The 18,451-nt window shown below is 53.6% G+C and overlaps 1 protein-coding gene and 1 pseudogene across 1 annotated transcript in view; one reads left to right on the top strand and one right to left on the bottom strand.

Annotated features, from left to right (window-relative positions):
* The window catches only part of TWIST2 (twist family bHLH transcription factor 2), a 48,215-nt gene extending 38,051 nt beyond the window's left edge, over window positions 1-10,164 (bottom strand). Inside the window, exon 1 of the mRNA XM_047773940.1 lies at window positions 9,331-10,164. Coding sequence (XP_047629896.1) covers window positions 9,366-9,848 — 483 coding nt within the window. The 5' untranslated portion in view covers window positions 9,849-10,164 and the 3' untranslated portion in view covers window positions 9,331-9,365. The remainder of the gene's footprint in view (window positions 1-9,330) is intronic.
* Window positions 9,847-17,571, top strand: LOC125122006 (translation initiation factor IF-2-like; annotated as a pseudogene).
* Window positions 17,572-18,451: the final 880 nt, after the last annotated feature.

The following is an 18,451-nucleotide window of genomic DNA, read 5'->3' as shown; positions in this document are numbered from 1 at the left end:
CCCCCCACTCAGGGAGCGCCGCTGCTCCTGCAGAACGCGCCACGCGTTGGACCGGAAGGACGCTCCAGTGCTGGACGTCACAGTCGTTTGGTTTCTCTCCGCAGAGCCCAGCACGTTCTGTTCCCCTCCAGACCTCGGCGGTGGACGGGCGGGGCCCCCTGGAAGTCCACTGGCTTTAGATGAGCGGAAGCTTTTCAGGCGGAACTAGACAGTGGGGTTCTAGCTACAGGAGGAGGGCATGAATCTGAGGTCCTGCTGCCTCTCGGTACCCTTGGCCAATGCCAAGCCGCCCTGGGCCCGCACGCATCCGTGTGACCTGAGGACAGACGGGCAGCAGCTCCAAGGCTTGGCCAGCCCTGCAGAGCCCTGTCCTCCTAGGTTCCCACCCCTGGGCAGAGCGGATGACGCCCCGGCCGCGACTTGCTTTCTCTGGCACCTGAAGCACCTGGAGAGAGCAGCAGGCCCCTCAGAAGCAGGGGCCACGTCTGGGCCTTCTCCGATGCCCCCAGTAGGGTGACACTGATCCCAGGAGCACTCAGGGGGCAAAGGGGCTGCAGGTCCTGTTCAGTCACGTGGCCCAGCAGCCTCCCACCTGTGGCATCAGGACAGCCACCTTGAGGTGGCCCCCCTGATTCTACAAAGTGTCTCTTCTCTGGGAAGGCTGGGGGGATGCTGGTTCTGATCAACCACTGAGGGGCCCTGAGGGGGAGGGGACTGGTCTGCAGGGACCAGCAAAGGAAGGTCTGGCCGGCACACAGGCTTGACCCTCCTGTCCCCTTAGGAAGGGGCCCCGGCCCTCCACCACCCCGCTCTGTGGAAAGTTCTCCACCCATCACTTTTCTCTTGAGAGCCTCACTTTCTCTTTTACTTTGCCATTCCTGAAAACATTCCTGTTTTTTGAACGATAAATCATTGATGCTGGAGCTACGTCTACAGAGTTGCCGGAGCTGCGTGAGGAGATTAAATAACTCAGCAATGAAATGATGTGAAATTGCTCATTGTTGACATGTAATAAAATGAAAGTGGAGGTAGCGTAACAGCGCTCTTTGAAATGAGCAGATAAATACAGTCCATGCTTTCTGCTTACGTTTAATTAAAAGAAAGTCTCAGGAGTTCCCGTCACGGCGCAGCAGAAACGAATCCGACTGGGAACCATGAGGTTGCGGGTTCAATCCCTGCCATTGCTCAGTGGGTTAAGGATCTGGCGTTGCTGTGAGCTGGGGCGTAGGCCGGCGGCTACAGCTCCGATTCGACCCCTAGCCTGGGAACCTCCATATGCCGCGGGAGTGGCCCAAGAAATGGCAAAAAGACCAAAAAAACAAAAAAAAAAAAAGAAGAAGAAGAAGAAGAAGAAAGTATCTATCCTCAAAAAATAGTCTGAGAGAGAATTCTGGAACTGGTGATAGTCGAACTCGCAGCACAAGGGCTTCAAGTGCACTCTGACCTTGGACCCTTTAGCCGGAGGGACGGTGCCGTGTAGGTGGAGACCTCATTCAGCCCCACCAAGGGCACCATGAAACTCCGGCTCCTGGAGCCACCACATGGTCTCCTGCCGTCTGGGTGGTGGAAGCAGGTCATTTTGCACCAGAAAAAAACAACAAAGCGGGGCATGTCTGGCTTCCCAGGGAACAGCTATCCATTTGGGGCACTTCCGTTCAAGTATTGGTGGAATAATTTCCTTAGAAAATAGTTACGACAGCCAGCTAAAGAGAGGAAGGGGCTGAGCCCGCGAGGGGCGGGGGTCTGGCTGCCCCCCTACACCAGGTGGCACCAAATGTCCAGAACACCCAGGACCGTGGCAAGACCCTGAAATGGGGTATTTATCCCTTGCGTGTCTTTGTGCTGTTCCTGGGCCCTGCTGAGGGGCTTCTGGTTCATCCTGTTACTGACTATGCTCTGAAAACTTACACAGAACTAAAGAACTGGGAGTTGCCTAGTGGCTCAGTGGCTGGATTCGGTGCTTTCACCTCTGCGGCCCGGGTTCGATCCCTGGTCTGGAAACTGAGGGCCCACATCAAGCTGCTCGACAGCGTGCACACAAAAAAAAGAGAGAGAGAGAGAGAGAGAGAGAAAGAAAAGAAAGAAAGAAAGAAAGAAAGAAAGAAAGAAAGAAAGAAAGAAAGAAAGAAAGAAAGAAAGAAAGAAAGAAAGAAAGAAAGAAAGAAAGAGAAAGAAAAGGAAGAAAAAACAAGAGAGCACTCGGGGTGGAGGGCCAGGGTGAGAGCTGGGGAGGAGAGGGCAAGGAAATGCTTACCAGGCAGAAAAAACACACAAGGGATCCAGGCTTCCTCTCAAGTTCCCACCTACGTACACAGGTGTCATGCGAGGGGACCACTAGCTGGCTGTGCAGGTTGTGAAGGTTTTGAATAGTTACGACCCGACATCCATGCGGTACACAATTTGGGATGATTTAGATTTAGGAGCTCACAGCCTTCGTGAGATGTTTTTATCAATCGAACCCAATTATGTGGATGGAGACAAGCTGACAAAATAATGACAATCCCACATAGAGAGCATTTGACCAAATGCTCAATTTGAGAAAGAAAATAAAACCTTTCCTCCTCCAACTTGCGGTAATTTAGGCGTTTCCCAAGGAAACGATAAGCACCTCCCGGTCGTCATCAAGGAAATCTCATTAAGGACGAGGTCTGAAATTTACACGGCCTTCCGGAAGGGACCCCGTAGGTTCAGGTCCTGCTGACCCCAGAGGCTGGCTGGCCTGCCTGGCTATTCCTCCTCTGAGTCAAAAGTCTGAGTTATGGAAGCAGAGGACTCGGTAACAGGCATTTTGCACCCACAGGGCCCGAAAGGCAACCACAGCGAATGGCGTTTGACTTCTGATCTCACGGCACTCCTTGCAAACAAACCCACTCAAAGAACTGAGATTAACGAAAGGAAAGAGCAGCTCAACATCCACTTCTAGATCCCGTGATTGAAAGAGCGTGCCGCCTTGCTCACGTCCTGCCTTAGAGAAGGTTAAATCAAAGCTGAACCCACCAGGAAATCCAGCGGGAGAAGCACAGGCACAGACCATTAACTACCGGCCGGGGTTTTCTTTTAGAGAGTTTGCTTATTTCACAAGCGGCCCCTCACGAAGCGCCCACTTGCTTCCAGAGCAGCAAAACTCTCCCGAATCTCTGAAAAGAGGAAAGTCATAGAGAATTTAACAGCAAGGCCCTTGCGGCATTTATTTGTAGAGCCACGGAAAAACAGCATGAGCAGCATTTGTTTTCCATAAGGAGTCGGGCTTCTGCTCATGCTGTTCTTTGTTTCAGAGGCAGAAGGAACCAGCTCTCACTAATTATACATATAGGAAAAATGAGACTCCCTGATCATCTGAGAAGTGCGACGATGCAGATGACAGCGGGGCGGGGGAGGGGGGGGACGAAGTGCAAAGCACTTCGTTTCGTTTATTTCGCTGAGATGGGCGTGGTAATTCCTTGTCATTTGCTCCTTTGAAATAGAGACATTTTCAAAATTCTTGCGGACTTTCTTTGCTCTCAAACTTTTTATTTCAGGGTACCCGGAGATTCGCACCAAGTTGTAAGAAATAATCCACAGAGATTCACAGAGATTCTCGTAGAGGCTTCCCTCGGTTTCCCCTAATGGTTGTAGAAACGGTTCCATGCAAAGCACCCCCCCCCCCCCGAAATCCTGCCCTCACTTCCCTCTGAGCTCTTCTGCCTGCTCTTCTGAACAGACTCTGGCTGTGCCCCCACCGCAAACCTCAGCCGGGGAGTGAGGGGCGGGATGTTTGGTTGCCATCAAAGGGTTAATAAAAATTAAGCTTTTTGGACCCAAATCTTTCCTGTCAATCACACACCAGATCTACACACCCAGAAAAACAAATCCTCAAACTAAACAGCAATGAACCTGAGCCTCGCGGCCAACCACGTAACTACACTCACACTTTGCCCCCAAAGATGCAGGTGGCTATTTTTAAGGCTGCATAAGAGCCGAAAAGAAAGGGGGAGTTTTCAGAATAACGGAATCCGACACCTTGAAGCTCACTGGGCGCAAGCTTTTTCATCCAACTCACGGGGAAATCCGGGTCTAAAGAAAGGCGAGAGGTGTCCAGCTTCACAGGTGCCGCCCTTCGGGTGCGAGAAGTAAAACTGCGAGTGTGCGGGAGACGACGCCTCAAGAAGCTGGGTCACGGAGCAGCAGAGGGCATCCCCACGACGGGGAGAAACGGAGCGATAACCAGCAGCCTCAGCAGACGGCACGCCTCGGCCCTCTCAGTCACCGTCTTTCCTACACGTGATCACAGGCTCATATTATTCTAAACAAGGGAGCTGTGCATGAAGTAACCCAGAGATGCAAAACTCAGCAAACTCTGCTTTGATTCAAAACGACTCTGTTTCCAAGGAGCCACGAAAAATTTCTCTCACGACGGACTCAAGTGACGTGCCGGCTCTTCGAGTTTCTGATACGAGTCTCCTTGGCACGTGATGACTGTGAGTGATCAATGAGGCAAAGTGCCACTGTGCCTCAGTTGAATTCGGCATGAAAGTCACAGCGGCAGTGCCGCTGTTTCTCACTCCGAGATAAACATTAAAGAAGGCACATTTACTATAACGAAGCGGCACTCAAAGACTTGCTGCTGAACCCAAAGACCAAAGACGTTTCCAGCAAAAACAAACACACATGAATTTAAAATAACCAATGCAACCTGAAATCACTGGGTTTGGGATGTGACATCTCTCTGTGTCTCTGAGCGTCTCTGTCTCTCCCTCTCCCCATCCCCCAGCTGCGTATGAGTCTCAATACTGAGGCTTCAACCTCTACTCCTGTGAAGATAATCTCACAATCTGTCCCTCCACTTGACGGATAATTTTGATAAATCGTTGGCTTTAGAATAGCGTGTGTCTGGTGTAAGTCAGTTCAGACTTAATATCGGAAAGCCAAGTGTTGTGTCAGTTTCAGATGAGTAATTCCTAAAATTCCTTCGAAAAATGATACATCTTATGTATACCAATCAATACCTTTATAGGAATAAATGTATCAGTTGGTATAATCTCTCCTCTCGGATTTCTGGGATTCTACTCTTTGTTTCAGAATTATAAGGAACTGTCTCTAATTAATTATATATTGGAAACATAAGAAATCCCTAACAGTCTGAAAAATGCAATAATGCAAAGGACATCCAGGAAAATAGTGAATTTCTGCACAGAGTTTATTACTCTGAGCTGGGCATAATTATTGCTTATGTACTTTGCTCATCGGAATACAGACATCTTAAAAATTTGGGGGGACTGTCTTTTCTTTCAAACTTTTTATTTTGAGATAATTGTAGATGCACATACCGTTGTGAGAAATAATACACAGAGGTTCCTGTATGCTCCTCACTTGGTTTCCGCCAGGGGTAACATCTCAAAAAACTCTAACACAACGTCACAACCAGAAAACTGAGGTTGATACCCTCTGCAGACCTTACTCAGACCTCGCCAGTTTTACACACGCCGCGTGCGGCCCGGGGGGTTGGGGGGGAGGCACTCGTGCAGGCCTGTTTCATTCCATGCAGTTTGATCCCACGTGTGACCACTCGAGATACCGTCTCAAGCAGTTTCCGGTTTTAGCGTTTCATCCTGGCTTCACTTCTGAACGCATCCATGTCTGTGTCTCTTCGATTCCATGCCTTTCTTATGGTTTTCTGGGTTTTGGCGACCCTAACGTATTCATCTCTTCTTTGAATTTTATGGCCTCATCCATGAACTCTTTTCTAGCAGAAAGCTTTTATTTGGTTTGCTTTTTTCCAGCCCATTTATCCTTTCCCAGGACAAGACACAAACATAAACAGACATTCCAGCATATATGTGCAGGGTTTTTAAAGACACCAGTGAGAAGAGATTAATATAAATACTCAGCTTAAAAACTGCCATAAAAGTTCAGCCTTTAAAATTGGCTTATTAAAATATTTGTTTTTTTAAAAAGCCCCGATTTACACTAAAGTTATGAGTTATAGGGCTCTGCTCAGCGAGAGTTTACCTTATGGTCTTTTTGCCAGGCGAAAGGAACCTGGCATCTGTGCTGTCTATTCAAAATATAGCAAAGCAAGAATGATGAAAATTCAGTTCTTTCAGGCTCGAGACTCGTCTGAAAATTGTACAGCTTTCAGAAAACCTCAATAAAGTCCTACATTTCAAATGCCCTCAAACAGCCACTCTTACAGTCCCAGGCCTCCGGCCCCTACTCCGGCCAGATGGGCAGCAAGACCTGCCTCCTGCAAGGCTGAGAGAATAACCACAGATATGTCAGGGAACAATACCCACGTAACCGAGGGCAGCAGCAACGCTGGATCTTTCCAGTGGCTGTTGCGTAAGGAAACATGACTTACACTTCAGGTGGCGGCTGGGTCATTCATTCTGCTTCTTCCCCTGACCAATCAAAAGCTCTCCCAGGATTCTGCACGGCCACTCTCCACTGGGAATTCATTCTCTTTTGAGACCCGCCAGCACTCTGAATGAGGCCGGGAGCCAGCACCTCCGAGAAGTCCATTTTCGGGAGGGAGGAAAAGGTTAGAGGGTCACATTCTGTTCTTCAAAGTAACTAAAAGTTCTCAGGGGGGGAAAAGTTAGTTCGTCGAGGAAAGGAACTGCACTGCCAATCTGGGCATTTTTGCAGAAGTTGCAGAGATGTCTTCTTTAGCCACAAAACAGAGGACAGGAAAAATGTCCCATAAGTGACTGTCACCTTGCCACACTCTCCTTGCCAGGCGCCTCGGCCCCCCCGGCTCCTAAGACTCGGGCATTTAATGAGAATACTGAAAACGCCCCGTTGAGATGGTCCGATGAGCTGAACCCAGCTGACTGTCCAAAGACACCTGATTTATCGTGCCTTTGTATTTTAAATACCAGGCCAAAGAAGAAAGTCAGGCTAAACATTAGCACCAGCCACAGGTCAGCAGTTCCTGTGTTTCGCTTTATACCAAAGGATACTTTCCACGTTGAAAAGTATGGCGTTGCCATCCGACACAGCGCTTCTCAGATACCCCACAACACATGTGAAAACCACATCCAACTTTCAGAAAGGTCTAGAAATTCTTCACTAATACATATCACCCGTGCTTCTTTAAAATGGTACCAATAAATAACAAACGCCCGGGAGCAACCTTTTCAGGAAATCAAACCAATTGTGACTGTATTTATACTCCTGCGGCCCAGGGGGTTAAAACCAAAGCGAGTGTAAACGGCGGACTCACATGCTGGGTAAGTAAAATCAAGCTGTATCAACAGCTGCCACCGTTCCCCTCTCCTCCCATACGGAGTGGGCGTCTACCAGACAGACAGACAGACAGACAGACAGACAGACAGACCAAAAAAGCCCTGGTGTATCAGAACTCATCAGTTATATTCAAGCACCTAAAAAGACACATAAATGGGCTCCACGGACGTCATTTAGTCTCCAGTGGCTGTTTCTACCTTCTGCATTTTAAGGCATTTTCCCCCCAAGAAAACTCTTTAACACTTTCATTTACGTCAAGCTATGCCTTTTAGTTTATAGAATCCTTAGCGGTAATCTATAGCTGATTCTCTAAATTTTAGGAATGGGATTCTTTTTAAATGATCCTACTAAATTCTTGCATGAAGGGAATACCGCTTTGCTTTGGTTTCCAATGATTTTCTGGAGGGACGTCTCCATGATAATTCTGTTGACATTTTCGTTAAACAAAGCTGCATATGTGTACGTTTTAAAAAGATGACATTCTCGACTGTTTGTTATTTCAAATGCGCTGTAAACTCTGCACGGTATAAAGAGTAAGTGGAATTAACTAATGGGCGCTCATAATTTAGGCGGCAAAACCCAGAATGAATGTACGAACCCACGGCAGCAATGCACTACTTGGCCAATCCAAACTTTCTTTCCTGGAGCAGTACGTGATGGAGACACTTTCCATCTGCTCTGCCCAAAGACAGGAGAAGAGTCCCATAAGTTATTCTTTGCTAAAAAGTCTTTGTTCAAAGCTTATAGGATGATTAGGAGCTTAGGGGGCTATTGCACCCAAAGAATTTTCAGCAGCGCGGTGATGAGCATGTTTTAAAAGAAAATAAACTCCACCTGTGCTCCATCAGCCTTTTGTATCCACAGTAAAAACATGTGCAGATATTATAGAACACAGAGAAAAGAAATGGATACTTTGGGGAGAATGGGCGGCTGCACGCTCTTGATTAATCTAAATTCCTTCTGTGTGAAGTAGAGACGAGAATAAAAATAGTGCAAGATGAGCAAGAAACTAAAACATACTGAGTAGGAAGGATTATGAACCCGGCCCTTTCCCCTCTGCACCCTTTCTTCCGTGGCCGGAGAGAGCCATTCAAAGGAGAATGCTCACAGAGCCTTCTGGAAAGAGCAGGGTGGCCCCTCCGTAGTTAGAGCTCATCTACGGGACTTGCAAGGGGTCCGGTAAAAAGGGCCGGTGCCCGCCGCCCAGAGCGCTCCACGGGAGGCATCCAGGACTTGCCGCGCTCTCCGGCGGCGGTATCCCTTGGCTTCTCCAGCGCAGGCCCCGCCGGCACCGCCTCTCTTCCCCCGCGAACCTGTTTCCCAGCCTGGACCCCTCGCGCTCTCCCGCGGGCCCAACGCCGGGACGCAGCGCGCGCAGAGCCCCCTCCCAGAATCTCCAGGTTCAAGGCTGGGGCCAGAGACTCCAGCTCCGAGGTCAAGTTCACCTGCCTGCTGGCAGTCGGCGTTCCCAGCGGGGTTCGGGTCTCTGCGCCTCAGCCTCGGCCCGGTCTCCCGCGCTCCGGCGCGGAGGGTCCCCGGCTCGAGGAGCCTCCAGCGCGGGACAGTGACCTCCTGCCTTCTCCAGGCAAACCTGGACGCCGCCGGTCTGCGCCTTTGCGCCCACTAGGAGAACTGGGTGTCCACACGATGAACGCGCTCGGTCGCCTCCCGGGAAGAGGGCGAAGCCACAGCCCCGCGCAGCTCAGCTCGGGCAGCTTCCCGAGAGGCCTCCGCTCCGAGGGACCCGTAGGGCAGCTGGTCCCCAGATCCCTGCCCCTGGCCGGCTCTGAGCAGTTCTTCCGATGCCCACTCCCTCGACGGTCACCAACACCACCCTCCCTCCCCCCAGCCCACCCCCCTGCACCAAGCATGGAAAATACGACTGTCGCCGGTCGGTCCACCCCTTCCCGACTGGCACAGCTTGCAAAAACCCTCAGGGGTGCTCTTCGAACCCAGGAGCTTCCCGATCGACCCCCATCTGCTGCCAGGAGAAAATGCACACCCCATTCTCGTCCCCGCGGCCCTCGAGTCTCCACCCGAGGGATGTGCAGGCCGGGTCGCCCGCCCCCCGCAGGGGAGGGCGCCCGCAGGGCGCGCGGCACCTACCCTGACGCGCCGGTCCGGACGTGGGTGGCGAGGCGCTAGTGGGAGGCAGACATGGACCACGCGCCCTCCATGCGCCACACGGAGAAGGCGTAGCTGAGACGCTCGTGGGCCACGTAGCTGCAGCTGGTCATCTTATTGTCCATCTCGTCGCTCTGCAGGACCTGGTAGAGGAAGTCTATGTACCTGGCGGCCAGCTTGAGCGTCTGGATCTTGCTGAGCTTGTCCGAGGGCAGCGTGGGGATGATCTTGCGTAGCGCGGCGAAGGCCTCGTTGAGCGACTGGGTGCGCTGGCGCTCGCGCACGTTGGCCAGGATGCGCTGGCTCTGCAGCTCCTCGAAGGACTGCGCGCTTGGGCTGCCCTTCTTGCCGCGCTTGCCGGGGGTCGGGCTGCCATCTTCGCTCGACTTCTTGCTGTAGCGCCGCTTCCGGCCGAAGCGCTTGGGCTGCCGCTCGAGTTCCTCCTCGCTGGTGCCCAGGCTGTCCACGGGGGACACGGGCGAGCTGGAGCCCTCCTCCATGGCGCCCGCCCGGCGCGCGTGGGGCTGGGGGCGCCGGGCGCCGAGCGCGCGCCGCTGGCCAAGCCCGCGGTCGCCGAGCACACGCTCTCGGAGTTGCTCGAAAGGCTCTGATTTCAAGGCCGGCTTGTGCAAAAACGAGGTCTCCGGGAGAGGAAGTTATTCTAACTTTTTTGGAAACTCTAGCCGGGCTGGGTTGCTAAATAGTTGTCAGGAGCGAGGGCGGCGCGCTGATTGGCCGCCGCGACCGGGGGCAGGACAAGTTCTGGGGCCTCCGCCGGCCGCCCCCGCCCCCCGGCGCGGCACTTTCAGTTTTGCCTCCCCCATCCGCCCCGGCCGTGGCGGGCACCCGAGAGACCGGGCACCCGAGAGGCCGGGCCCTTGCGCGCCACCCGCGCCTCCACCCCGGGCTCTCGCCGCCCTCTGGCCGCCCCGCGCCCTGGGCTTAGCCGACCTGGCTTTGTCTGCTCCGTTAACTGGAGATCGGGCCCCGCCGGGCTGCGGGGTCTCTCCATCAGCGCGAGGGGTGCCGGTGGCGAGTCCTACCCTAGAGGTGCTGCCAGGAGGTGAGGACGCGGCGAGGAGTCCCCAGGGGCACCCTGGCCCTTGGGCGCCTGGCCTGCCCCGGGGCGCACAACCAATCCGCGCTCCGGCCCGCAAGTTCCGCCGGGGGTGGGGGGTGTGAGGGACTCTCGCCCCAGCGCCCCGCCCGCAGGCGTGCGGACGCTCCGGCGCCCTTGGAGACGCCGCTCCCCACGCACGCGCCGCGGACACCGGTGGAGGTGCGGCCGCCTCTGCCCAGGCGGTGTATCGGGGAGTTCCTCACCTGAACTTCTTGGGGAGCCCCTGCCTCGACGCCCTTCGCAGACTGCCCTTCCAAGTGCTTTAACCCTCAGCGCCACCGCGAGCCTCTGCGGGAGCGCCTGGTGCCCGCCGCGCCCACCTGACTGGCCCTGCCTGGGCGCCGGAGCGGGGCCAGGGCGCCCGCTAGGCCGCGGTGCCGGGCCCCAGCCTCGGCGCCCCCTCTCTGCCTCGCGAATCCGCCGTGGACGGAGGGCGGTCTGGGGCGCGGCGCGGCCTCCCCAGCGCTGGGTGCCCGCGGGCAGCCGGGCCAGGCAGGCGCACGGCGAACAGAGCGCGGGGCCCAGCCTCTGCGGGCGACACCGGGGACCCCGGCCCCGCGCCATCTGGACGCCGAGCGCGGGCGCGTTTGAAGTGGTTCGGGGGCTCTTTGTTCGCTAGGCCGCCCTGGCTCGGGGCCTGGAGGTGGTTTACGGCCTGGATGCCTTTGAACCTATTCCCAGGTGACCCGGGCTCAATTAGGCCCGGGCCTGAGCGGGCTGTCGGGCCAGCCGCGTGATCAAGGGCGGGCTGGGCCTTTTTATTGCAGTTGAACTCGGGGGCCGGGGGGAGCTCGGCCTTGGCTGCTCCTCGGGCCCCTCCGGGCCGCGACCACCTCGTTAGGAAACCCGAGGGCGGGTGGCGGGTGCTGCCCCGGCCGCTCAGAGGGACGTTTCCCCCCAGCAGTCGGCGGCGAGCAAAGGCAGAGCTGTGCGCAGAGGCCCTCGCCCAAAAGTGGCTGCGTAACAGCGCCCTGTGTTTGCAGTTTCTTCCTGACCCGCGGGCTTGGGGATCCTGAGACCGCAGAGCCCTGGAGTCGCGGCGCCCGGCCCGGCCCGGCCAGCCTGGCCGCCCCCGTCTGTCCTTTCTCTGGATGGCCCTGGGGTGAGCCAGCGCAGCGAAAGAGCCTTCCGTATCTCCTTTAAAATCTGAAATAAAAACGTCAGGGACAAAAGAGAGCGAGCAAGAGAGGCCTGGGGAGCCTCCTGTCCCTGCCCGGGCGCAGCCTCCCCGGGTTTTGCGAGGCTCATCTGCGGCTCCTTCCGCCCCATCTCACTGCCGCCTCCTCTCAGAGCAGAGCAAGCTGCGACGTGCGGCTCCTCCCCAGCTCAGAGGGTCCCTCGGCCTGGGGAGACCCAGGGCCCAGACCCCCGTTTCCCGCCTGGCTTGAATGAACCCAGGGGACAGGAACCTGCCTTGGGCCTGCTCCGTCCTCCCCCCCCTGCCTCCCCCACTGCCCGTGGGTCTGAGAACAATGTCTGCAAGGCCCCCGAGAGCCTGAATTACAGCAGCAGGGTGGAGCTGCACTGACAAGGGGCTGACACTTGTTGTCCGAGGCACACATCCCCTAAGGGTAAGATCTTTTTTTTTTTTCCCGAAAATCCCCTTTAAAAACTTCCCCCTTGAGAAACTGCTCAGGAGGCCATATGACAAGCCTTTATTATTACTTGACCGTTGCCCGTGGGCTGTCACCACAACAAGGCTCAAAAGCATCCTTCCTCCGGTAGGCGTGGTGTGTATGGTACCCTCTCCTCCTTCCATCCTTCTGCTGCCCTCCTGAGTGGCAGGAGACGGACAGCTAACCATGACCTTGCTCAGGCTTTGGCAGCCCCGTCTGCAAGATGCAGCCCTGGGGCTGGGGAAGGAAAGAGGGCCCCAGCTCTGCCTCGTCCTTGCTAATCCAGTGGCAGAGGGTTTGGTTGCTCTTGGCAGCAGTGTCTGGTCACTGAACCTCTTAGAGGTGGGGGATTAGCATCCCTTTTCTAGAGTGGGGCAAGCAGGGGTGGCACGGCCTGGGAGCCTGCAGGGGCAGGGGGTTCCAGGATTCCTGTTTTCCTGGTGTAGCGAGGCAGTGGCTGCAGTTCTGCAGCATGGTTTGCATGTTCCCGAACCCTCTCTGGAGTCCGTTTACAGCTCCGCTGCAGTTCTGAGGAACCCGGGCAGGGTGGGCCTGTTCTCTGCAAGGGAGCCCCGAGTCACCCCCACTGAGGACTGGGGCATCTGGGGTTCTCCCAGGGGGGCCTGTCTCCTTGGCCTCACTCACTTGTCATGTGGGAATAACAGGGGCCTTTAGCCACGCATTTCTCGGTGCCTTTAGGAGCAAACCGAAGTTGTTCTTGCAACAAATTCAGACTGTGATATTTTATTTTTCACGTGGACTATATACCACGTTTCAATTTCAGAACAACCCCAGAAAGATCAACTATGGCATCAAAAGCAGAAAAGAGAGAGAGCAGAAGCCAGGCTTCTCTGCATACACCGTGTCTGGTAGATTTGACTCTGCAATCATAGAAATGTTTTGCATCATTTTTAAAAATTACACCTAAATGAGAACAACCCAGAAATTCCTAAAATGTCAAGGGCCAAATTGGACAAATGTACCTAATTTTGTATCATCCTGCGGCTTTAACCAAGCAGACAGGACTCATTTAAGATCACTGTGAACCCAGCGATTGAGCTCCCTTCATCCCTGGAGAGATATACCATCTAGAGGAGAAAAAAGACCCTCGTAAAGCCTTAACGTGTCCTCAGGATTCATATTTCTAGTAACAACATTGCAGTTGTCATTCTGAAACTGTGAGCTGAAGCAAAGGAGTTATTATGTTTGTCTCTTTGGGGGGCACGGTTTCCAGCCCCAAAGAAAAGAGATACAAATAGGAGATGAAAGAAGTTGGGTAAGACCTTGTCTTTCTAAATTTGTTGAAAGTAGCCGTATGAGCTCATGATGGCTTTTCTCTTAAATCGTGTATTTCCTGACCCGGATCCCTGAAAAGACGCCAAAATGTTAGGGGGGCCTGGGGGCCGAGAGCGCTGCTTGGTGCCCCAGTCAGGACCTTTCCCCGCAGGAGTGGCTGACCTGAGGCCTGGGGCAACATGCAAAATAACACAAGGTAAAAGCATCACATTCTGCCCGAGAGCAAGGACGCTTTCAGGGCCTCCTGGTCCTGCTGGGAACGTGTCACCACCCAGGAGCTTCGCCGCAGTGGATTGTGAGAGGCTCTCATCCAGCGTTGTCCTCAGAGGGGCTGGATTTAATTTAGCTTAACTTGAATTCATGAATCAGGAAGGCTTGTTTGCACAGACACCCCCCCCCCACCTTCAGAGAGTTCCTTTAATTCTCACTGTCCTGTCTTGTTTGGATTTAATCTTAAACTCTGTCCCCTACCTCTCAGGCCCTCTCCTTCTCCCTCCCCCGTCCAACCCCTCCTCTTCAAGCTGTGCACCTCCCGCTGCAGCCCAGCAGATGCTGTGGGCTCTGACTGGCACAGAGCTCATAGGTACTCTGATAAAAACACCCACTTCATTGTACCCTGTAGGAAGAAGGGAACGGAAGGCAGACGTGTATCAGCCCCGTGCCCGCTAGTTACTGCTGGCTTCGTGCTCACTGCCGTGCTAGCAAGTGGGGTGGGAGCCGCCTGATACAGACTTCACACTCTGCACGCCGGGGGCGGGGGCGGGGGGTGGAGTTCGGAACCTGGACTGAGGGAAGGCTGAGGAAGGGGAGCCCAGCAGCTCTGGGGTGGCTGGGAAAGATATCAGCAAAGGGCGAGGAAGCCCACCAGGACCCACAGGGCGAAAGAGGCATTGGTGTCCCCACCACGGCTGGGTCTCTGTGGCTGGGAGCTCAGGGGGCCAGCAGTCTCTTGGTTGCAGGTGATATAAATGGAACTGGTACCTGCTTAACAGAAAAGGAATTTGTTGGCTCACTCTTGGGGAAGCTCAGGCTCCAGCTGGCTTCAGGCTTAGCTGGATCCAGGAGTGTCAGTGAAGTTGCATCGCTCTCTTCCCGTTCCGCCGTTCAGCTCTGCCTCCCTCTGAGAGGGAGCCGCACTCTGTCCTGGTGCCCCTTGTGCCCCAGGATGACAGATATGACACCCCAGGGTCGTACCCTTCCGGGACGGCAATGCTGATTAAACCCAGTTTTCTCCTCTTGCTCTAGCAGAGAAGGAGCTTGGGACCCTGACCGGCTGGACGTCCACCACATGACTGGGGGACTGGGGCTCCTGAAGGGGGAGATTCCCACTGGCAGAGATGCTGGGCCCATGAACGAGGCATGTGGCATACAGTGACACCTCAGAGGAAGGTTGGGGCCAGGCTCTCGAGAGCCTCGTGGGACCGGGTACCAAGTTTGGGTTTCCCTTTGAAAGCCATGGGAACCAAAAGAGGGTTCCAAAGAAATACGAGATGACTTTTTATGTATTTATTTGTCTTTTTGTCTTTCCTAGGGCCGCTTCTCGTGTCATATAGAGGTTGCCAGGCTAGGGGTTGAATCGGAGCCGCGTCTGCGACCCACACCACAGCTCACGGCAATGCTGGATCCTCAACCCACTGAGCAAGGCCAGGGATCGAACCTGCAACCCCATGGTTTCTAGTCGGATTCATTAACCACTGCGCCACGATGGGAACTCCGATAACTGACTTTTATTTTCAGAAAAGTTGGAGCGCGACAGCAACTGAGGGGCTACTGTAAATGCCCAGCCAGCTGCCCTAGGAACCAAGGAATGAAGGAACCAAGAAGGAACCAGGGGACCAGGGGGTGAAGGGACCAGGGGACAAAGGGACGAGAGGCCAACAGACCAGGGCATCACGGGACCGGGAGACCAGGGGACAAAGGGACCAGGGGATTGGGGGAGGCACAGGGAGGCGGTCGGGGACGAGGAAGGGGGCTTAAGGGCTGAGGCTGCAGGTTGGACTTCTCCTGGGTTGCCTGTGAACTCCCTGAGTTAGGCTTGGCATTGGCAGCGAGGTCGCATTCACGCACGTCTGCTTGCCTCTGTCTAGTGGTGGCTTCGCTCTCAGGCGTACCTGCCGGGGACAGGAAGACACGCAGTTTAGGCAGCGCTTTATCACGTAAGAAAGAAAGGTAAATCGCATCCCGCCCAGTTTGTGCAGGAGGAGAGAAAGGGCGGGATGGGGGGGAAAGATGCTGTGTCCTGGCCCTGACCGAGGATGACCTTGGCCTCGCCCCTTCCTCTCGGGGGGACTCCGTCGCCCTTCTGTGAAATAATAGCTCGGGGCGAAAAAGTCCTCAGGTTCCTTTAACATGACAAGGTCTGGGTTCTCTTTTCACGAACTGAAATCCCGGGTTTGGAAACTTGGGCTTCTTGTCACACGTGGAAGCGTTGTGGCGTTTTAGAAGGGTGGGGGCAGGGTGGCACTGCGGCCCCCTGGGGACTGGGATCTTTTTGACTCTAAGTAATGGGCAGGGCAGGGGGCCTTGGTGACCACACGCGCCCTGACCCTCACAAAATCCCTGCCCTGGGGTGGCCTGGTCGTAAACTCTCCTGCAAAGGTCATGTGAATTTATCGGCCCCGATGCTTTATAATGAGAGATTCCGGTCTCTCTTCCGCATGGCACTTTTGAGCTTCAGCAGATCTTAAGTGAACACTGTAGACATGTTTTAGAACGTTCTTCGGGAAACTTGAAAGGCTGGAGTCGCAAAATGGGACCTCGAGCGTCCTGAACACTCGTCTAAATAAACACACAGACTTGACCCCAGATGTTTTAGAGAATGAATTTGGAATTAAACCTGTGTGTTACAATTCTGATTATATCCTAAATGTAAGAACTCATCAAAGACGTCTTCCGGGGAAAGCCGTGAGGGTGTATGGCAAATTTCTCTTTTATAGAGGTCATCGGAGCAGCGGGGGGCGGGCCGCAAGCCTTCCCCAGGGACCGGGGGAGAGAGCGATTGGCTGTCCTTGTTTAAAGAAGAAAATGTGTGTGCGTGTGTTTATGTAGGGGTAAAGGCAAGATGTGTCTTCTCAAGGCTACACATTTTTGAAAAGATTTTGAATTATTTTACCCGACGCCATCTTCCTACTTCACGTCTTGATCTCCTTCTAGGGAAGATGGATGGGTAACCCCCGGGGGTCGCTGGGTTTCTCCTCCTCGTGGATGAAAATGAAGTGGTGGGGCAGGCGGCCTGCCGGCCCCAGGCGTCTCCCTCTAGTTCTGCCTTCCCTCCCCAACCTCCACGCTCCATCCCTGCCCTGCTGACGTTTCCTCCTCCTCTTCCAAAAGGCCCTCACACCCAGCTCCAAAGAGAGGCTATCTGAACTCTGGGCTATAAAGGGAAACTAGCTTTTAAAAAAAAAATTTTAAGTGATGTTTTTGGTATATAATCAATTGCAGGGCAAAGAGGAGGAACTTTCAAATAACTGGATGTTTTCTTTAGGGTCGGATTGAAGGAAAATGGTCCACGCAGGGAAGGAGGAGGAGGAGGAGAGACAGTGATGAAGGCGCCAGTTACACGGAGTGAAAAAACCCGAGAGTCGGAGAAGAGTCGCTGGCACTTGCAGCTGGGGAGGCTGGACAGAGGGCCCAGCTCCCCCCATCGCGTCTCCCCGGGATCCTCAGCCAGCGAACACGGAGGCTCCGTGGACCACAGCAGGGAGTGCATCTGTGTGTGGGATGGAGCTCTTTCTCCTTTTGCAAAGGTGTAACAGGAAACATAGGTACAGTAAACCACACACCCCCTTTAAGTTTAAAGTGTGATACCTCTTGACAAACGTGGGACCACCTCCTCGGTCAAAACTTGTCCATCGCTCTGGAAAGTTCCCTTCTGCCCTTTGCGGTCACTCCCCTCCCCCGCCCCAGCCACGAGCACCCACAGATCTAATTTATGTTCCTGTTTTGCCTTTTCCAGAAAGTCATAAAAACGAAGCTGTACAGGACACGGCCCTTTGTGTCTGGCTTTTTACACATAGAATAACACCTTTGAGACTGGTCCATGCTGTTGTATGCCTCTATGCTTTGTGTCTCTTTATTGCCGAGTATTCTGGTGTATGGAGAGGCTGCAGGTTTTTTATTCCTCCACCCCTTGATGGATTTGGTGATTATAAATAAAGCTCCATTTACGTCATTGTTTAGATATGTTTTCTTCTTTCAGGTAAATACCTAGGAGTGGGGTTGCTGAGTCCTGTAACGTGTACGCCGAAAAAGAAATAGCCAGACTGTTTTTCAAAGTGGCTGAGCCATTTTGCATTCCCAGCAGGAATGCTTAAAGGTCAGCTGCAGGTGAGTATAATAAAAAAAAATCGGAAAATAACAAGTGTCGGCAAGGATGTGGAGAAACTGGAATTCTCACACGTTGCTAGTGGGCATAGGCAACATACAATGGCCCAGCTACCCTGAAGGGCGGTTTAGTGATTCCTCAGTAAATTAAATACAGAGTGATCGTGTGCCCCAGCAATTCCACACTTGGACACAGACCTCAAAGAATTGAAAGCAGATGTTCAATCAAAAGCTGTACACAGATGTTCATACCAGCTTTATCCACAATTGCCAAAATGTGGAAACAGAAAAATCCCCATCGATGGATGAATAGATCAACAAAATACGGCATATCCATACACTGGGATATTATTCAGTCTTAAAAAGGAATGAATTTCTGATACATGCTGCCACACGGATGGGCCTGGACAACATTATGCAAAATGAAAAAAGCCAGAAGAAAAGGTCACACATTGTGTGGCTGCATTGACAGGCAACATCCAGACTGAACAAATCCATAGCGGTGGGGAGAAGATTAGTAGTTACAGGGGTGAGGAGGGGGTGTATTTTATTTTCTGTGTTTTATGATGCTCTGACATCTTGGGGTCTTGTACACCCAGAGAGGCCTCGCCCCTCCCAGAGTCAGCTCATTCCTGCAGATAGCAAACCCTAGGCTTGAGGTCCTCCCTTTGATATGCAAACCAACCAACCCTGAGTCTACACTGCAGCCCAACTCATTTTATCAATGTGGAACTTAGTCCCCTGCCCT

Source organism: Phacochoerus africanus, chromosome 3, assembly GCF_016906955.1.
Source record: "Phacochoerus africanus isolate WHEZ1 chromosome 3, ROS_Pafr_v1, whole genome shotgun sequence".
In the NCBI taxonomy this organism is placed as follows: domain Eukaryota; kingdom Metazoa; phylum Chordata; class Mammalia; order Artiodactyla; family Suidae; genus Phacochoerus; species Phacochoerus africanus.
The sequence above is the reverse complement of the archived record's forward strand: the minus strand, read 5'-3'. Positions and strand labels throughout refer to the sequence as shown.